The sequence below is a fragment of the Trachemys scripta genome, chromosome 3 (assembly GCF_013100865.1).
Source record: "Trachemys scripta elegans isolate TJP31775 chromosome 3, CAS_Tse_1.0, whole genome shotgun sequence".
Lineage (NCBI taxonomy): Eukaryota > Metazoa > Chordata > Testudines > Emydidae > Trachemys > Trachemys scripta.
Genome location: NC_048300.1, coordinates 24,448,529 through 24,463,334, shown reverse-complemented (window position 1 = coordinate 24,463,334; position 14,806 = coordinate 24,448,529). Strand labels below are relative to the sequence as shown.

General features: G+C 46.2%; 1 protein-coding gene across 1 annotated transcript in view; it reads right to left on the bottom strand.

Annotated features, from left to right (window-relative positions):
- Positions 1 to 14,806, bottom strand: part of EFEMP1 (EGF containing fibulin extracellular matrix protein 1) — an 82,223-nt gene that overhangs the window by 15,131 nt on the left and 52,286 nt on the right. The window contains exons 5-6 of the mRNA XM_034764296.1: positions 5,747 to 5,869; positions 1,022 to 1,141 (exon numbers count right to left, since the gene is read on the bottom strand). Of these exons, the coding sequence (XP_034620187.1) occupies positions 1,022 to 1,141; positions 5,747 to 5,869 (243 nt within the window). The remainder of the gene's footprint in view (positions 1 to 1,021; positions 1,142 to 5,746; positions 5,870 to 14,806) is intronic.

The following is a 14,806-nucleotide window of genomic DNA, read 5'->3' as shown; positions in this document are numbered from 1 at the left end:
TTTAGAGTAGCAGCCGTGTTAGTCTGTGTCCGCAAAAAGAACAGGAGTAGAAGTGGTGCATCCGAAGAAGTGGGCTGTAGTCCACGAAAGCTTATGCTCTAATAAATTTGTTAGTCTCTAAGGTGCCACAAGTACTCCTGTTCTTTTTGAGTAGTTTTTGCCACATATGGAAATAAATCTGTTCTTGGCCCCTGGAAAATCACCTTTCTTATCTGCTTCACTTTAGAAATAACATCCCTCTATCAAAAAGTTACTAAAAGAAATAGTCATGTTGAATGTATCTTGCACCTCATTAGGCAAATCTGCTTGCAGCCCAATTTCCTCCTTTCTTCTTATTAACTCTAGGTCTTCCAATAAAAAATCCTGTAGATTCCATCAAACTCAGTAATGGTCTTATGGCTCAGTTACTAGGATTTCTTTATCATTTTATTTACAATGGCACTAGTCCTCAGCGTGCCCAAATCACTCATTTTAATTTTTAATACTATTTCCCAAGGATTCACATTTGAAATGTCGAGACATGTCTTCTTTCATCAATATATTTATCACATGCTGCTGCGAATTAACCTTAGCTCTAAGAACTTGGCATTGCTTTCTCCAGTTTCCAGTGTTAGGGCCTGATTCTGATCTCATTTAAGCTGCTGTAGATCAGAAGTAACTCCATTAAAGTCAATGGAGCACTAGTATAAAACCAGCGTAACTGAGAGGAGAGTCAGGCCCAAGATTTAATAATGAGTTCAGCGCCCTGATGACCAGATTGCCAAATTCATGGCCCACAAAAACCAGTCTGCCAACAAAATAATCCACTTTCAAAGCAAGTCTCCATTTTTGTGTCCAAGGATTCTGTGTTCCTCAAGATATTACTTTGATCAATTCCAAGAGTCTGTAAGCCTAGGAAAGCATGACATACTTTAAAATATTCTGCCTGTTGACTTGAGCTGATGAAAGCTAGCAATCGGTCAGTAGTTGTCTTTTGTAACCACATGGGCTGGTTCATATGGATATACAGAGAAGTGCTTACCTACGCAAGTGTGGTTGTTGGCTGCTAACTGGAACCCAGAGTTGCACTGGCAGTAATAGGAACCTGGAGTGTTCACACATCTATGGTGGCAGTATGGAGGGAGATTGCATTCATCTATGTCTGTTACCATAACAAGAGCAAAACAGTAAAAATTTTAGCTCAAATGTAATAACAAAAGTTCACTATTGCCATCTTGTGTCCAAATAAACAGTGTAAAGTGAGCTGGATCTGATTAAATGAAAAGAGAGACGCAATTTGCAGCTCTATTCTGCTCCTACTTAAGTTCCCTCCTTGACTTCAATGGGAACAGCATTGTGCTCTTTCTCTTGTCTTCATGTCTTAAGTTTTGTTAAAATCAGCTTTACACTGAGTATGTTTGCTCAGTCAATGATGTCAATACACATAAACATTATCCTTTATTTGGTGTTTAAATCACACCCATACTGTAGTATTGATCTCTGTATTTGTTACGTAACTTAGAACATGCTTCCTGACTACATCTTGACCAGACATAAAGTGGACCAGCAGAGTGGCTCTTATGCTCCTTTTCTGTACAAAAGTACATATATCAACAACTTAATGCTAAACCTCTGTGGCTCCATTAGCAATTCAGAATCCAAGCACTCTCTCTGTCCCGAGTCCATGGGAGTGACAGGGGTGTGAAGTGAGCAGGGATCAGGCCTGGAAAAGAAGCGGAGAGCTGGGATTTCAGGGGAATGTGGGCTCCATCCCCCCACAGGACTTGGCCAGTTACTCAAAGGACTCCCCTCATCCTCCTCCATCCCTTCCTAGGCAAGACAGCACAGCAGTTCCCTATAGCCACGGGCTGCCAGCCCCTGGCTGTGCTCTCTGACTCAGTGGAGGAAATAAGATTGCATGATTGAAGCCAATGCTATCTCAGGCAGTATTAACTTTCCCTGCAGACTGGCCATAATTCTGGGGTGGAGCATGCTGCCTTTCCCAGTTTCAGCATTCCTAAAGTGCAGCCGAGCGGGTATTCCACCTACAAACTGTATAAAGTGTTCAACAGCCCTACCTTGACCTTTTGGCACGTTGCAAGCTATGCATGGGTCAAGCCACAGACCTCTGCCTCAGCTCATGTACATCTGCAGAACAGTTTCTACTACATAGCTAAGTTGGCCATGCATGCATGGGAGAATCTTCTTTAGCTATGACCTTTACAAGCTTAACAAAAGAAATCCATGCAAAGTCCTATGCATGTAGAGAACATAATCTCTAAAAGGCTCAGCACTCAGTCAAATAAATCCCAGTTTTCACTGGAACACAGTGAAAGGCCGTTCTCATTTTCATGACAAATTTAGAATTTCCTACCCCCAGCTGTTTCTGTTGTAGATATGTGTTTAAAGATGTATTTTTTTACAATGGGGAAAGTGTTCATTTTTTCACTTGAATATTCAAAAATGACGTAACCCCTTTTTTGGAAAATGTACTAGCCTCATGCCCAAAAGCTGAGAATTTTAGACAGTTATGAGTGATGGGAAACAGGGCTTTGATTGGACAGTGTTTGGCAATCTTAACTACGGGGGAGGAGAGGAAAGGGGGCTCACTACAGCTCTTTTATTTCAGAGAAACAGTAGTGCCATTGAATCTTTTGAGTTCCATAAGACTACGCTTGTGCTTAAAGTTACTCCTGTGTGTACATATTTGCAAGCTCAGACCCTAAGTCAGTGTGAGTTTAGTGTGAAGGACTAGGCTATACCATTTGTGTGCATGATTCTATGAAAGACTATGGGAAACCTTAGCTAGGCAAGATTTGATCATAGAACCAAATCATCTGTTTGAAAGAATGTTGCCAAAAAAAAGTTTCCTTGTATCTGCAGTCTCCATGTTTCAGAAAATAACATCTTTGTGACATCTGAACAAACTGTTTTTAAAAAACAAACCCTTAAATCAAATAATAAAAAAAAACCCCAACCAGACACGTTTTTAGAGTAAATTAAAAATAAAATAAAGTTAGAAAAGGGTCTCTTTCTGTCTTCAAGCCAGAAAAAGTCTGGAACAATTTTTTTCAAACTTTAAATGATCAGTTTTTTCAAACTCCCAGGATAAGAGACTTTATCGAGGTTTTGCCCCAAATGATTTTTTCTGGCTGACTTATTTTAAAGTCTCAAAGGAGTGGTTTTATTATGAAATGCTGACAGTACTTAACTGTAGCATTGTGTTTGTGCTGTTTTATACTCTGACCTAAGTCACATGGGGGAAGTAGGAGAAGAGAAACTTTTCCTTCTAGAGAGCATATGTATATTTAAATTAAAATATACATACAAAACTTTGACTTTTAGTAATTTATCATTATGGTTCTTTATTTTCAATGTTACATTAGACCTTTAGGTACAAGCTGAACCCTAATTCTGTTGAAATGAAAAGGAGTTACTGTACAAAGAGAATATACCTTCTAGTGAAAGCATAACTTTTTTTATAAGAATCAACAACTTGTCAAAATGATTCCCCTACCTATATGCCAAACTCCCCATCCTAGTCCTGCACAGAAAACTGGCAAATATTGGAAGGAGTTATATATACAGAAGTCTGTTGGCCTGCAGTAAAGCCTAATTAAGTCATTGAGAATCTTTCCATTGACTTCCATTGGCTTTGCATCAGGCCCCTAAAGAGAAGAGGTATATCTTCCTTACCAAATAAAAAAATTTAGCAATCCATCTAAATGGCCGCTGATAGTGCCTCTGCTTCCCTCCCAAGGTTTTCTTTTGAAAGGAACTGACTCTCATCACAGTGAGCCTTCTAGTCACAAATTAGGGATCTTGCAATTTGTGACAACACCTTCAATTTTGGTTTTGTCTCTATTTTGAGGATGTGAAAAGGCTTTTCTCTCACCCGGGGTGCTGGAACAATCTGTATAGTGAGGATGCTGACAGCCATTGAACCAACTGTAAACCATCTACATAATGGAAACCACTTCAAGCCAGTGGGTGTGACAGCATCCCCAGCACCCTAGTTCCAGCACCTATGCCATCACCTTGTCTGATCCAGTGTATATTACAGAGGTACATCAGCTAATGATATGCCTTTTATTCTACTATTTCACAATTCTTTTCTTACATTTGACAAATGTATGGCCCAATCTTGTGGCCCTTATGAAGGCAAAACTTCCAGTGAAGTCAAGATTTGAATCCTGTTCCTTCATGAATTAGGGCTTATTATTATGCTAGTAGTTTAGAGGTTACAGCCCCTGCTCTTGGCTCTCAGGGATTTAGAACAGTGGCTGATATGTCACGAAGATCAGACATCTGGACCCAAAATTTCCACTGAGTATAAGCTCTTCAAGGCAGGGACTGTGTTGTCTTGTGTGTCTGCACAATGCCTAGACCTGTATCACTGAATTTAACTCTTACTAAAGTCAATGGAAAGACTCCCATTGATTTTACTGGGAGTTGCACTTGGCTCACAATTGTGCCGAGGGCCATTGGGCACTACCCCCATACAAGTAATAAATATAGTAACAGCTAAATTCAATTAAAAGTATTGAATATGGTTAAAATAGTTTGCAGCTCCATCCTTTAGAGACTATTTACTTTTCATCCATCATCTTTCTAAACAGACCCTCCAACAGCAATTCTGGGTCCCAGGGCAGAACAGTCAATGGGACCCCAGCCCACGTGGATGCGGTCCACCTGACATTTAGGTGGTGCTGCCACCTACGCTGGCTGGTGCCCAGCAAGCTGCTGCCAGCTGCACTGCTGGTGCCCAGAGAGCTGCCGGCTGTGTTGCTGGGCATGCTCTTCCAACACAGCCATGGCTTCCCCGTGCCTGGCTGGCTGCCTTCGCCACTGCCGGTACAATCCTGCGCATGCCTAGGAGCCCTGCCAGAGGCGACTAATGGGAGGGACTCAAAGAGGGGCACCAGCTAAGAGGGGGACACGTGACACCCCCACATTACCCCTTCCATGGGACTCCTCCCCATCCTGCCCCCACCCCGGGCCCTCTGTGCTCTCCCCATCCCCTCCTCCCCATCCCACGTTACTTGAGCAGGGGGCTCTGTCCTCCTGCTGTGCCAGCCTGGCTCCCACTGCTGTTCAGTTGCTCTTCTGGCCGCCAGGCTCCAGAGCCACGCCGGGATGATGCACGGTGCAGCACAGCAGTTACTTGGGAGAGTGCCTGGCTGCGGCAGCAGCTCGCCTCTTCTGGTGACAGTGCCCGAGTGAACCGGAGTCCCCCCGCCCTCCCTGGCATACTCGGAGTAGGCTCCTGTCCCCAGGAGCTGAGCCTGGGCAGGGAGGGAGAGGGCTGCCACTGTTGTTGCTCCCTGCCTTGCCCAGGGCTCAGCTTCTGGGGACAGGAGCTGACTCTGAGCATGCCGGGGAGGGTTCCGGCTCACTTGGCCACTGTCACTAGAAAAGCTGAGCCCCAGGGCAGCTGCTGCGTTGCACCGGGCAGTGTGGCCGGAAGAGGAGAGACTCTGGCCCCGCCTCTTCCCTTCTGGCTCTGGCCCCGCCCCTTCCTCTCCCCAGCCAAGGCTGGCTGCTGGGTTGAGTGCCCTGAGCAGGCATCTAGGGAGGGCGGGCAGCCAACCTTTCCCGCCACCCCCGCCCCCTTTAAATTGCCCTGGCCCCTGGGCAATTGCCCCCTTTCTCCCTCCCCACCGTCGGCGGGCCTGTTTCTAAATTATATGAAGTTATAGTTCCACATAAAGTTTGAAAATGAACCTTGATAACCAACAAACATCGCTTATGCTAGCTCAGAACTTACCAACACACTGTTCCCCGCGTTTTTGGTAACCTGAGGGACACTGGCAGCTGAAAGACCCTCTTAAATTGATGCATACTTGATCTGCCCTGCAGTTATGGGTTCCTGTTGCACATTCATCTATATCTTCATAAAACAGCAAATACAACGTTAGTCAGAAACTTTGGTTCAAATTTAAAATTTTTTACCCATCTCCAACCATACTTTAAATGAAGATAGCAAGTTTCAAATTCATTCAAAAGATTTTTATGCCAGGGTTTATTCTGTTTACAGAACACACAACACTGTTGTGACGTTCCCCTCTGTTATCTGGACCGGTGATCTGCTAGGTCACTCCAATCCTTGACTCTGGGAGCCTGCTTTGCTGTGAGAACCCCCACTCCTGGGCTGTTCACTCACAGCCTGTGGCATGTAAGCTGCTCCTTGTATTGTGCAACCGAATGACCAATATCTCCGGTCCCAGACACAATCCTAGGAACCTCCATCTTGCAGTGCCCAGTTATGCCCACTGGATGCTGCAAGCTTATATGAGTTCGTCAATTTAACAAAGAAATTGATATGTACCAGACTTGTTATCCTAAGGGAAGTCTCTGACACACTTCAAACCAAACGCACTGCTTCAGGTAGAATAAACAAACAGATTTATTAACTACAAAGATAAATGTTAAGTGATTATAAGTCAAAGCATAACAAGTCAGATTTGGTCAAATGAAATAAAAGCAAAACACATTCTAAGTTGATCTTAACACTTTCAATGCCCTTACAAACTTAGATGCTTCTCACCACAGGCTGGCTGGTTGCTCTTCAGCCAGGCTCTCCCCTTTGATCAGTGCTTCAGTAGCTTGGTGTGGTGTCTGTAGATGTAGGTGGAAGAGAGAGGAAGAGCATGGCAAAGTCTCTCCCTTTTATAATATTCTTTCTTCCCTCTTGGCTTTGCCCCTCCCCCCCGCCTTGAGAGTCAGGTGAGCATTACCTCATCACAGTCCCAAACTGGCCAAAGGAAGGGAGGTGACTCACTTCAAAGTCCAACAGATCCTTTTGTTGCTGCCTAGGCCAGTATCCTTTGTTCCTGTGAGGCTGGGCTGGATTTGTCCTATACCTGCCCTGATGAGGTGTGAACAGCCTCTCCACTCTTGGAGAGTTTTTGACTGGGCTTATTTTAAGCCATGAGGATACATTTTCAGCCTCATAACTACATACATGAAATTATAACCTATAACATTACTATAACATTATTGTAACAAGAATGCTCAGTGCATCGTGAGCCTTCCGAAGATACCCAACATGACAAACTTTGCATTGGATCCCACACAATCATTTTACAAGGATGAACATGGGGGTGCTTGGTGTTTCCCTGAGCTACAGAGTGTCACAACTGTTTGATTCCTTTGGGTCACAAACCAAAAATTTCTAACAATACTTAAATCTGACCGATTGTATCTTAAAACATTTCCAATATTAATTTTTTTCTCCATAGGAATTTATTCTAGGTTGGGCTGGTAGTGCCACCTATTATTAGACCTGTTTTTAATTGCTTACAACTTTCCAAATATTAACTATTTGGGCTGAAATTGTCAATGCTGGGTATCTTTTGTAGGTTGAATATTCAGCTACAATGCTTCAACTGTTTCCAAGAATGAGACTAGCGAAAAATATGTTGTTTTATGCACGTTAAAAATATTCTGGTGACCTCTTTTTGTACTGAGAAGGGGACAAGTTTCATTTAGAAGCCCAAGCACAGGGCTGGAGTTTAAAGGGCTCTAGGATGGGACTGAAGACCTGGCAGTGGGCTAACCATTTGTTAAACTTTGTTACCCCGGGAAGGCAACGGAAGTGAAAGAGTGACCTGGCTGGAGAGCTGGGGACATCACAGAACCCTAAAGGCGAAGAGTGTTCAGGGAGAAAGCCCTGGGGGCATTGCTCTATACTAGGGCAGGGACAGATTTAAAGCTAGCTCAGAAGGTGCTAAGGACTGAGCCCAGAGACAAGTGCTGCAGGTACCAACAAGGGCATAGTGATAGGCCCTGTTGTACTTTTGTTACACTGGAAGGGACTTTCTTGTTTGTTCACATATCGAAAGTGTGTGAACTGGCTGGAGGGTTGGGCCACTGAAGACCACCTGATGAGATTAATAGCTGACAGGGGGTGTCGAGAGCAGAAAGAGAGAGAGAGAGCAGGGTCACACCCAACTGAGAGAAGGTGCTCCTGAGAGGTGAGTGTCCCCCATCTCAAATCCATTAGCAAAATGTCTCATCCTTCTGTAGTGCTGGTACATGTACAGGATTAACAAACTACTTGTCTACACTACGGGATTAATCCGAATTTAGATAATTCGGATTTGAGAAACAGGTTGTATAAAGTCGAAATGAGTGCGGCCACACTAGCACAGTAATTCGGTGGTGTGCGTCCAAGTACCGGGGCTAGCGTCGATTTCTGCACCGTTGCACTGTGGGTAGCAAATCCATAGCTATCCCATAGTTCCCGCAGTCTCCCGCGCCCATTGGGATTGTGGGTTAAGATCCCAGTGCCTGATGGGACAAAAAACATCGTCGCAGGTGGTTCTGGGTACAGTCTCACTTCCTCCCTCCCTCCCTCCCTGCATGAAAGCAACGGACGGCAGACAACCATTTTCGCGCCCTTTTTCCTGGGTGGGTGAACACTGCAGACTCCATACCACGGCAAGCATGGAGCCCGCTGAGGTCAAGACAGCACTCATGAATATTGCAAACACCTCGCGCGTTCTCGTGGAGTTTATGCTCAGCCAGGACCAGAAAAACGAGGAGAGGAGGCAGCGGCGGCGGCAGCATGATGAGGACATGGACACAGACACGGATACAGAATTCAGTGAAACCACAGGCCCCGGTGCTTTGGAGATCATGTTGTTAATGGGGCAGATTCTATCCATGGAACGCCGATTCTGGGCCCGGGAGACAAGCACAGACTGGTGGGACCGCATAGTGTTGCAGGTCTGGGACGATTCCCAATGGCTGCGGAACTTTCGCATGCGTAAGGGCACTTTCATGGAACTTTGTGACTTGCTGTCCCCTGCCCTGAAACGCCAGAATACCAAGATGAGAGCAGCCCTCACAGTTGAGAAGCGCGTGGCGATAGCCCTGTGGAAGCTTGCAACGCCAGACAGCTACCGGTCAGTCGGGAATCAATTTGGAGTGGGCAAATCTACTGTGGGGGCTGCTGTGATGCAAGTAGCCAAAGCAATCACTCAGGTGCTGCTACGAAAGTTAGTGACTCTGGGAAATGTGCAGGCTATAGTGGATGGTTTTGCTGCAATGGGATTCCCTAACTGTGGTGGGGCAATAGACGGAACCCATATCCCTATCTTGGCACCGGAGCACCAAGCCACCGAGTACATAAACCGCAAGGGGTACTTTTCAATGGTGCTGCAAGCACTTGTGGATCACAAGGGACGTTTCACCAACGTCAACGCGGGCTGGGCGGGAAGGGTTCATGACGCTCGCGTCTTCAGGAACACTACTCTGTTTAAAGGGCTGCAGCAAGGGACTTACTTTCCGGACCAGAAAATAACCGTTGGGGATGTTGAAATGCCCATAGTTATTCTTGGGGACCCAGCCTACCCCTTAATGCCATGGCTTATGAAGCCATACACAGGCAGCCTGGACAGGAGTCAGGAGCTGTTTAACTACAGGCTAAGCAAGTGCAGAATGGTGGTAGAATGTGCATTTGGCCGTTTAAAAGGCCGCTGGCGTTCATTATTGACTCGCTCTGACCTCAGCCAAAGAAATCTCCCCATTGTTATTTCTGCTTGCTGTGTGCTCCACAATCTCTGTGAAAGTAAGGGGGAGACCTTTATGGCGGGGTGGGAGGCTGAGGCAAATCGCCTGGCTGCTGATTACGCGCAGCCAGACACCAGGGCGATTAGAAGATCACACCATGAAGCGCTGTGCATCAGAGAAGCTTTGAAAACCAGTTTCATGGCTGGCCAGGCTACCGTGTGAAATATCTGTTTTTCTCCTTCATGAAAACCCGCCCCCTTTATTGACTGATTTTCTGTAAGGAACCCACCCTGCCCCTTCCCCCAGCTTTCTTTCAAACCAAATAAAGTCACTATCATTTAAAAATCATTTATTCTTTATTAATAGATTAGAAAAAGAGGGAGGGAACCCGGGTGGTATTTGGGAGGAGGATTGCTGGGAAGGAAAAAGCCACAAAGAAAAGGTTAAAAAAATGACAGCCTTTTGCTTGGGCTGTCTACTGGGGTGGAATGGGAAGGTGTACGGAGCCTCCCCCCCCGTGTTCTTACACGTCTGGGTGAGGAGGATACGGAACATGGGGAGGGGGGAGGGTGGAACAGGGGCTGAAGCGGCAGTCTGTTTTCCAGCAGCCGTTCCTGAACCTCCACCAGACGCCGGAGCAGCCCCAGCGTTGCATCCTTCATCCTCTGGTCTTCCTGCCGCCATCTCTCATCTCGATCGTCTCTCCTCTCCTCACGTTGGTCCCTCCTCTCCTCACGTTGGTCCCTCCTCTCCTCACGTTCACTGACTTCTTTCCTATACTTTGAAACTGTTTCCTTCCACTCATTCAGATGAGCTCTGTCACTCCTGCTGGATTGCATAATTTCAGAAAACATGTCCTCCCGCGTCTTCTTCTTACGACGCCTTATCTGTGATAACCTTCGGGATGGAGGAGGGAGGCTTGAGGAATTTGCAGCTGCTGTAGGGAGGGGAAAAAAGAGAGAATTGTTTTAAAAGCTACATTTTGCAGAACAATGCTTATACTCTTTCACGGTGACCAACACTGTTCACATTACATAGCACATGTGATTTCTGTGCAAGGTCGCATTTTGCCTCTTAATGCTGAGTGCCTGTGACTTTGCTGCTAGAGATCAATCACAGGTCTGGGCAACAGAGGTTCACGTTCCAGCAACAGAATTCGGCTTGCATGCGGCCATGGTAAGCTTCAGCGCCGTCCGTGCTTTCCAACATACCAAGCATAGCTTGTAGAGTGCTGCAGAAGCCTGGCCAATCTCAGCCAGTTGGGGGGGGGGGGGCAGTGTGGTGGTGCTTGTCTGGGCCCCTTCAGGCAAGTAGAGTGCTGCGGTTTTTCTGTTAACATTCAGCAGCACCAGAAAACAAACTAACCCTGCAGGAAGATCCCTGCAGGCACCAAACTACCCCCCCCCCCGCCGCCGCCCCCCCCCCCTCCATGAATTCTCTGGGATGATCACGGTACCCTCCCCCCACCGCGTGGCTGGTAACAGGGAAGATCCCTGCTAGCCAAACGCGAAAAACTCAGGGCCAATTTCCCATCTGCGCTTGGCTAACTGCAGGGAAGGATTTATTTTCCGCCACAGGCAAACAGCCCAGTAGGAATGGCCACCTCTGTCCCCTTAATTAAGTTCCCGTATTTCAACCAGGTTACCAGGAGTGATATCACTCTCCTGAGGATTACACAACAAGATAAAGAACGGATGTTGCTTGAATGCCAGCAAACACCGGGACCATACGCTGCCAGGCTTTGTCAGGCAATGATACCAGATTACTTGCTGCAAGCATGGCGTGGTCAAGTGTCCTACCATGGAGGAGGGAATAAAGATGCACTGCCCAGAAACCTTCTGGCAAGGCTTTCGGAGTACCTCCAGGAGAGCTTCATTGAGATGTCCCTGGAGGATTTCCGCTCCATCCCCATACACGTTAACAGACTTTTCCAGTAGCTACAGACTTTTCCAGTAGCTGAACTGACCGCGAATGCAAAGTCAGGCAAAGTAATCATTAAAAACCGTTTGCTTTTAAAACAAGTTTTATATTTTAAAAGGTAAACTCACCTGAGGTCCCTTCCATGGGGTCAGAGTCTTGGGTACTGGCTTGGGAGGGTTGGGAGGGTACTTCAGTCAGGGTGAGAAAAAGATCCTGGCTGTTGGGGAGAAGGGAGTGCTGTGTGCTCTCTGCAAGCTCATCCTCCTCCTCCTCCTCCTCCTCCTCTACCCCCTCGGCAGAATCCTCAGGCGTCGAGACTATCCCCGACCCAGAATCCACGAACAAAGGTGGGGTAGTGGTGGCAGCCCCCCCTAGAATTGCATGCAGCTCGGCGTAGTAGCGGCATGTCCGTGGCTCTGACCCGGAGCGACCGTTTGCCTCCTTTGTTTTTTGATAGGCTTGTCTGAGCTCCTTGACCTTCACGCGGCACTGCTCAGAGTCCCTATTGTGGCCTCTCTCCATCATGCCCTTGGAGATTTTTTCAAAAGTTTTTGCATTTCGTCTTTTAGAACGAAGTTCTGCAAGCACTGAATCCTCTCCCCATACAGCGATCAGATCCAGTACCTCCCTCACGGTCCATGCTGGTGCTCTTTTTCGATTATCAGCCTGCATGGTTACCTGTGCTGATGAGGTATCTGTGGTCACCTGTGCTCTCCACGCTGGGCAAACAGGAAATGAAGTTCAAATGTTCGCGGGGCTTTTCCTGTCTACCTGGCCAGTGCATCCGAGTTCGGATTGCTGTCCAGAGCGGTCACAATGATGCACTGTGGGATAGCTCCCGGAGGCCAATACCATCGAATTGCGGCCACACTAACCCTAATTCGAATTGCTAAAATCGATTTTGGCGCTACTCCGCTCGTTGGGGTGGAGTACAGAAATCGATTTAAAGGGCCCTTTACATCGAATTAAATGGCGTCGTTGTGTGGACGGTTACAGGGTTAATTCGAATTAAAGCTGATAAATCCGAATTAAAGTCGTAGTGTAGACCAGGCCTCAGTTACTTGTTAGCTCAAGTAGCAGAGGTTGGTGCAGCACAACTAAAGATTCCAACCCTGCTGATGTGGATGTCTTTATAAGGCCACATGATGAATTTCTTTTTTTAAAGTTAGGAAATTACACACACAAAATGACATTAAGAGAACATTATTAAGTTTGCAAAGTTAAAGCACTTAAAGGTAGGAAATGACAGAATTAAGGTTGTCTGTACACCCGAGTCTGCCCTCCTTCTGCATACACATTATGATAGTCTTCAGTTATATGATCATATACTCATCAATGGTTTAGATAATGGCATCAAGAGTACACTTATAAAGTTTGTGGATGATACCAAGTTGGAAGGGTGGCAAGTGTTTTGGAGGTTAGGATTAAAATTCAAAATGATCTGGACAAACTGGAGAAATGGTCTGCAGTAAATAGGATGAAATTCAATAAGGACAAATGCAAAGTACTCCACTTAGGAAGGAACAATCAGTTGCACACATACAAAATGGGAAATGACTGCCTAGGAAAGAGTACTGCAGAAAGGGATGATAATGGATCACAACCTAAATATGAGTCAACAGTGTAACACTGTTGCAAAAAAAAAAAAGCAAACATCATTCTGGGATGTATTAACAAGAGTGTTGCGAGCAAGATAGGAGAAGTAATTCTTCCACTCTACTCTGCCCTGATAATTAGGGCCCTATCAAATTCAAGGTCCATTTTGGTCAATTTCACAGTCATATGATTTTAAAAATAATAAATTTCATGATATCAGCTATTTAAATCTGAAATTTTATGGTGTTGTAATTGTAGGGGTCCTGACCCAAAAAGGAGTTGTGGGAGGGTCACAAGGTTATTGTAAGGGTGGGTTGCGGTACTGCTACCCTTACTTCTGCATTGCTGCTGGCAGTGGCGCTGCCTTCAGAGCCAGGCAGCTGGAGAGCGGCAGCTGCTGGCTGCGAGTCCAGCTCTGAAGGCAGAGCCACCACCAGCAGCAGTGCAGAAGTCAGGATGGCATGGTATAGTATTGCCACCCTGACTTCTGCGCTACTGCCTGTAGAACTGGTCCCTCAGTCAGCAGCTGCCACTGTCCGGCCACCCAGCTCTGAAGGCAGCAGTGCAGAAGTAAAGGGTGGCATGGTATGGTATTGCTACCCTTACTTCTGTGCTGCTGCTGTCGGGGCGCTGCCTTCAGAACTGGGTGCCCAGCCAATGGCCACTGCTCTCCGGGCGCCTAGCTCTGAAGGCAGCACAGAACTAAGGGTGGCAATACTGCAACCCCCCTAAAATATCATTGTGACCCCCCTGCAACTCCCTTTTGGGTCAGGGACCCCAATTTGAGAAACACTGGTCTTCCCCATGAAATCTATACAGTATAGGGTAACAGCACACAAGAGACCAGATTTCACAGGGGAAGACCAGATTTCATGGTCTGTGACGCATTTTTCATGTTGTGAATTTGGTATGGCTCTACTGATATGGCCTCAATTGGAGTATTGTGTCCAGTTCTGGGTGCCACATTTCAGGAAATATGTGGAAAAATGCAAGAGAAGAGCAATACAAATGATTAAAGGTCTAGAAAACATGACTAATGAGGGAAGATTGAAAAAATTGGGTTTGTTTAGTCTGGAGAAGAGAAGACTGGGGGGGGGGAGGGAACATGATAGCAGTTTTCAAGTACATAAAAGGTTTTTACAAAGAGGAGGGGAAAATTATTCTCATTAACCTCTGAGGATAGGACAAGAAGCAATGGGCTTCAATTGAAGTAAGGGTGGTTTAGGTTGGACTTTAGGAAAAACTTCCTAACTGTCAGGATGGTTAAGCACTGGAATAAATTGCCAAGGGAGGTTGTGGAATCTCCATCATTGGAGATTTTTAAGAGCAAGTTAGACAAACACCTGTCAGGGATGGTCTAGATAATACCTAGTCCTGCCGTGAGTGCAGGGGACTGGACTAGATGACCTCTTAAGGTCCCTTCCAGTTCTATGATTCTATTTTTTCACAGAACCCTGGCTATATTTAGTACACAGGATGGATCTGCTCTGGGGATGATCAGGTTAGTGTCCAAAGAAGGCTGTTGTCTGTAGAATCCCTGCCTCATTTCTTGCAGAAGCTGGAAAGTGTGTACTATTTGTACCACTGGGGCAGGTGAGTCTAGGCCTGCCCAAAACTAAAGGCTTGCCCTTCAGATAAGGAGGAGGGACCACAAAGCCCAGGCTACAGTTGAGTTTTTGAGACAACAAACCAAAAAAAAAAAAAAAACAAAAAAAAAAAACCACAGGAGCAGGAGTGAGGTAAGATTTTAAAAATGAGGGATCCAGAGGAGAACCCCAAGCAGCGAACCCTGGAC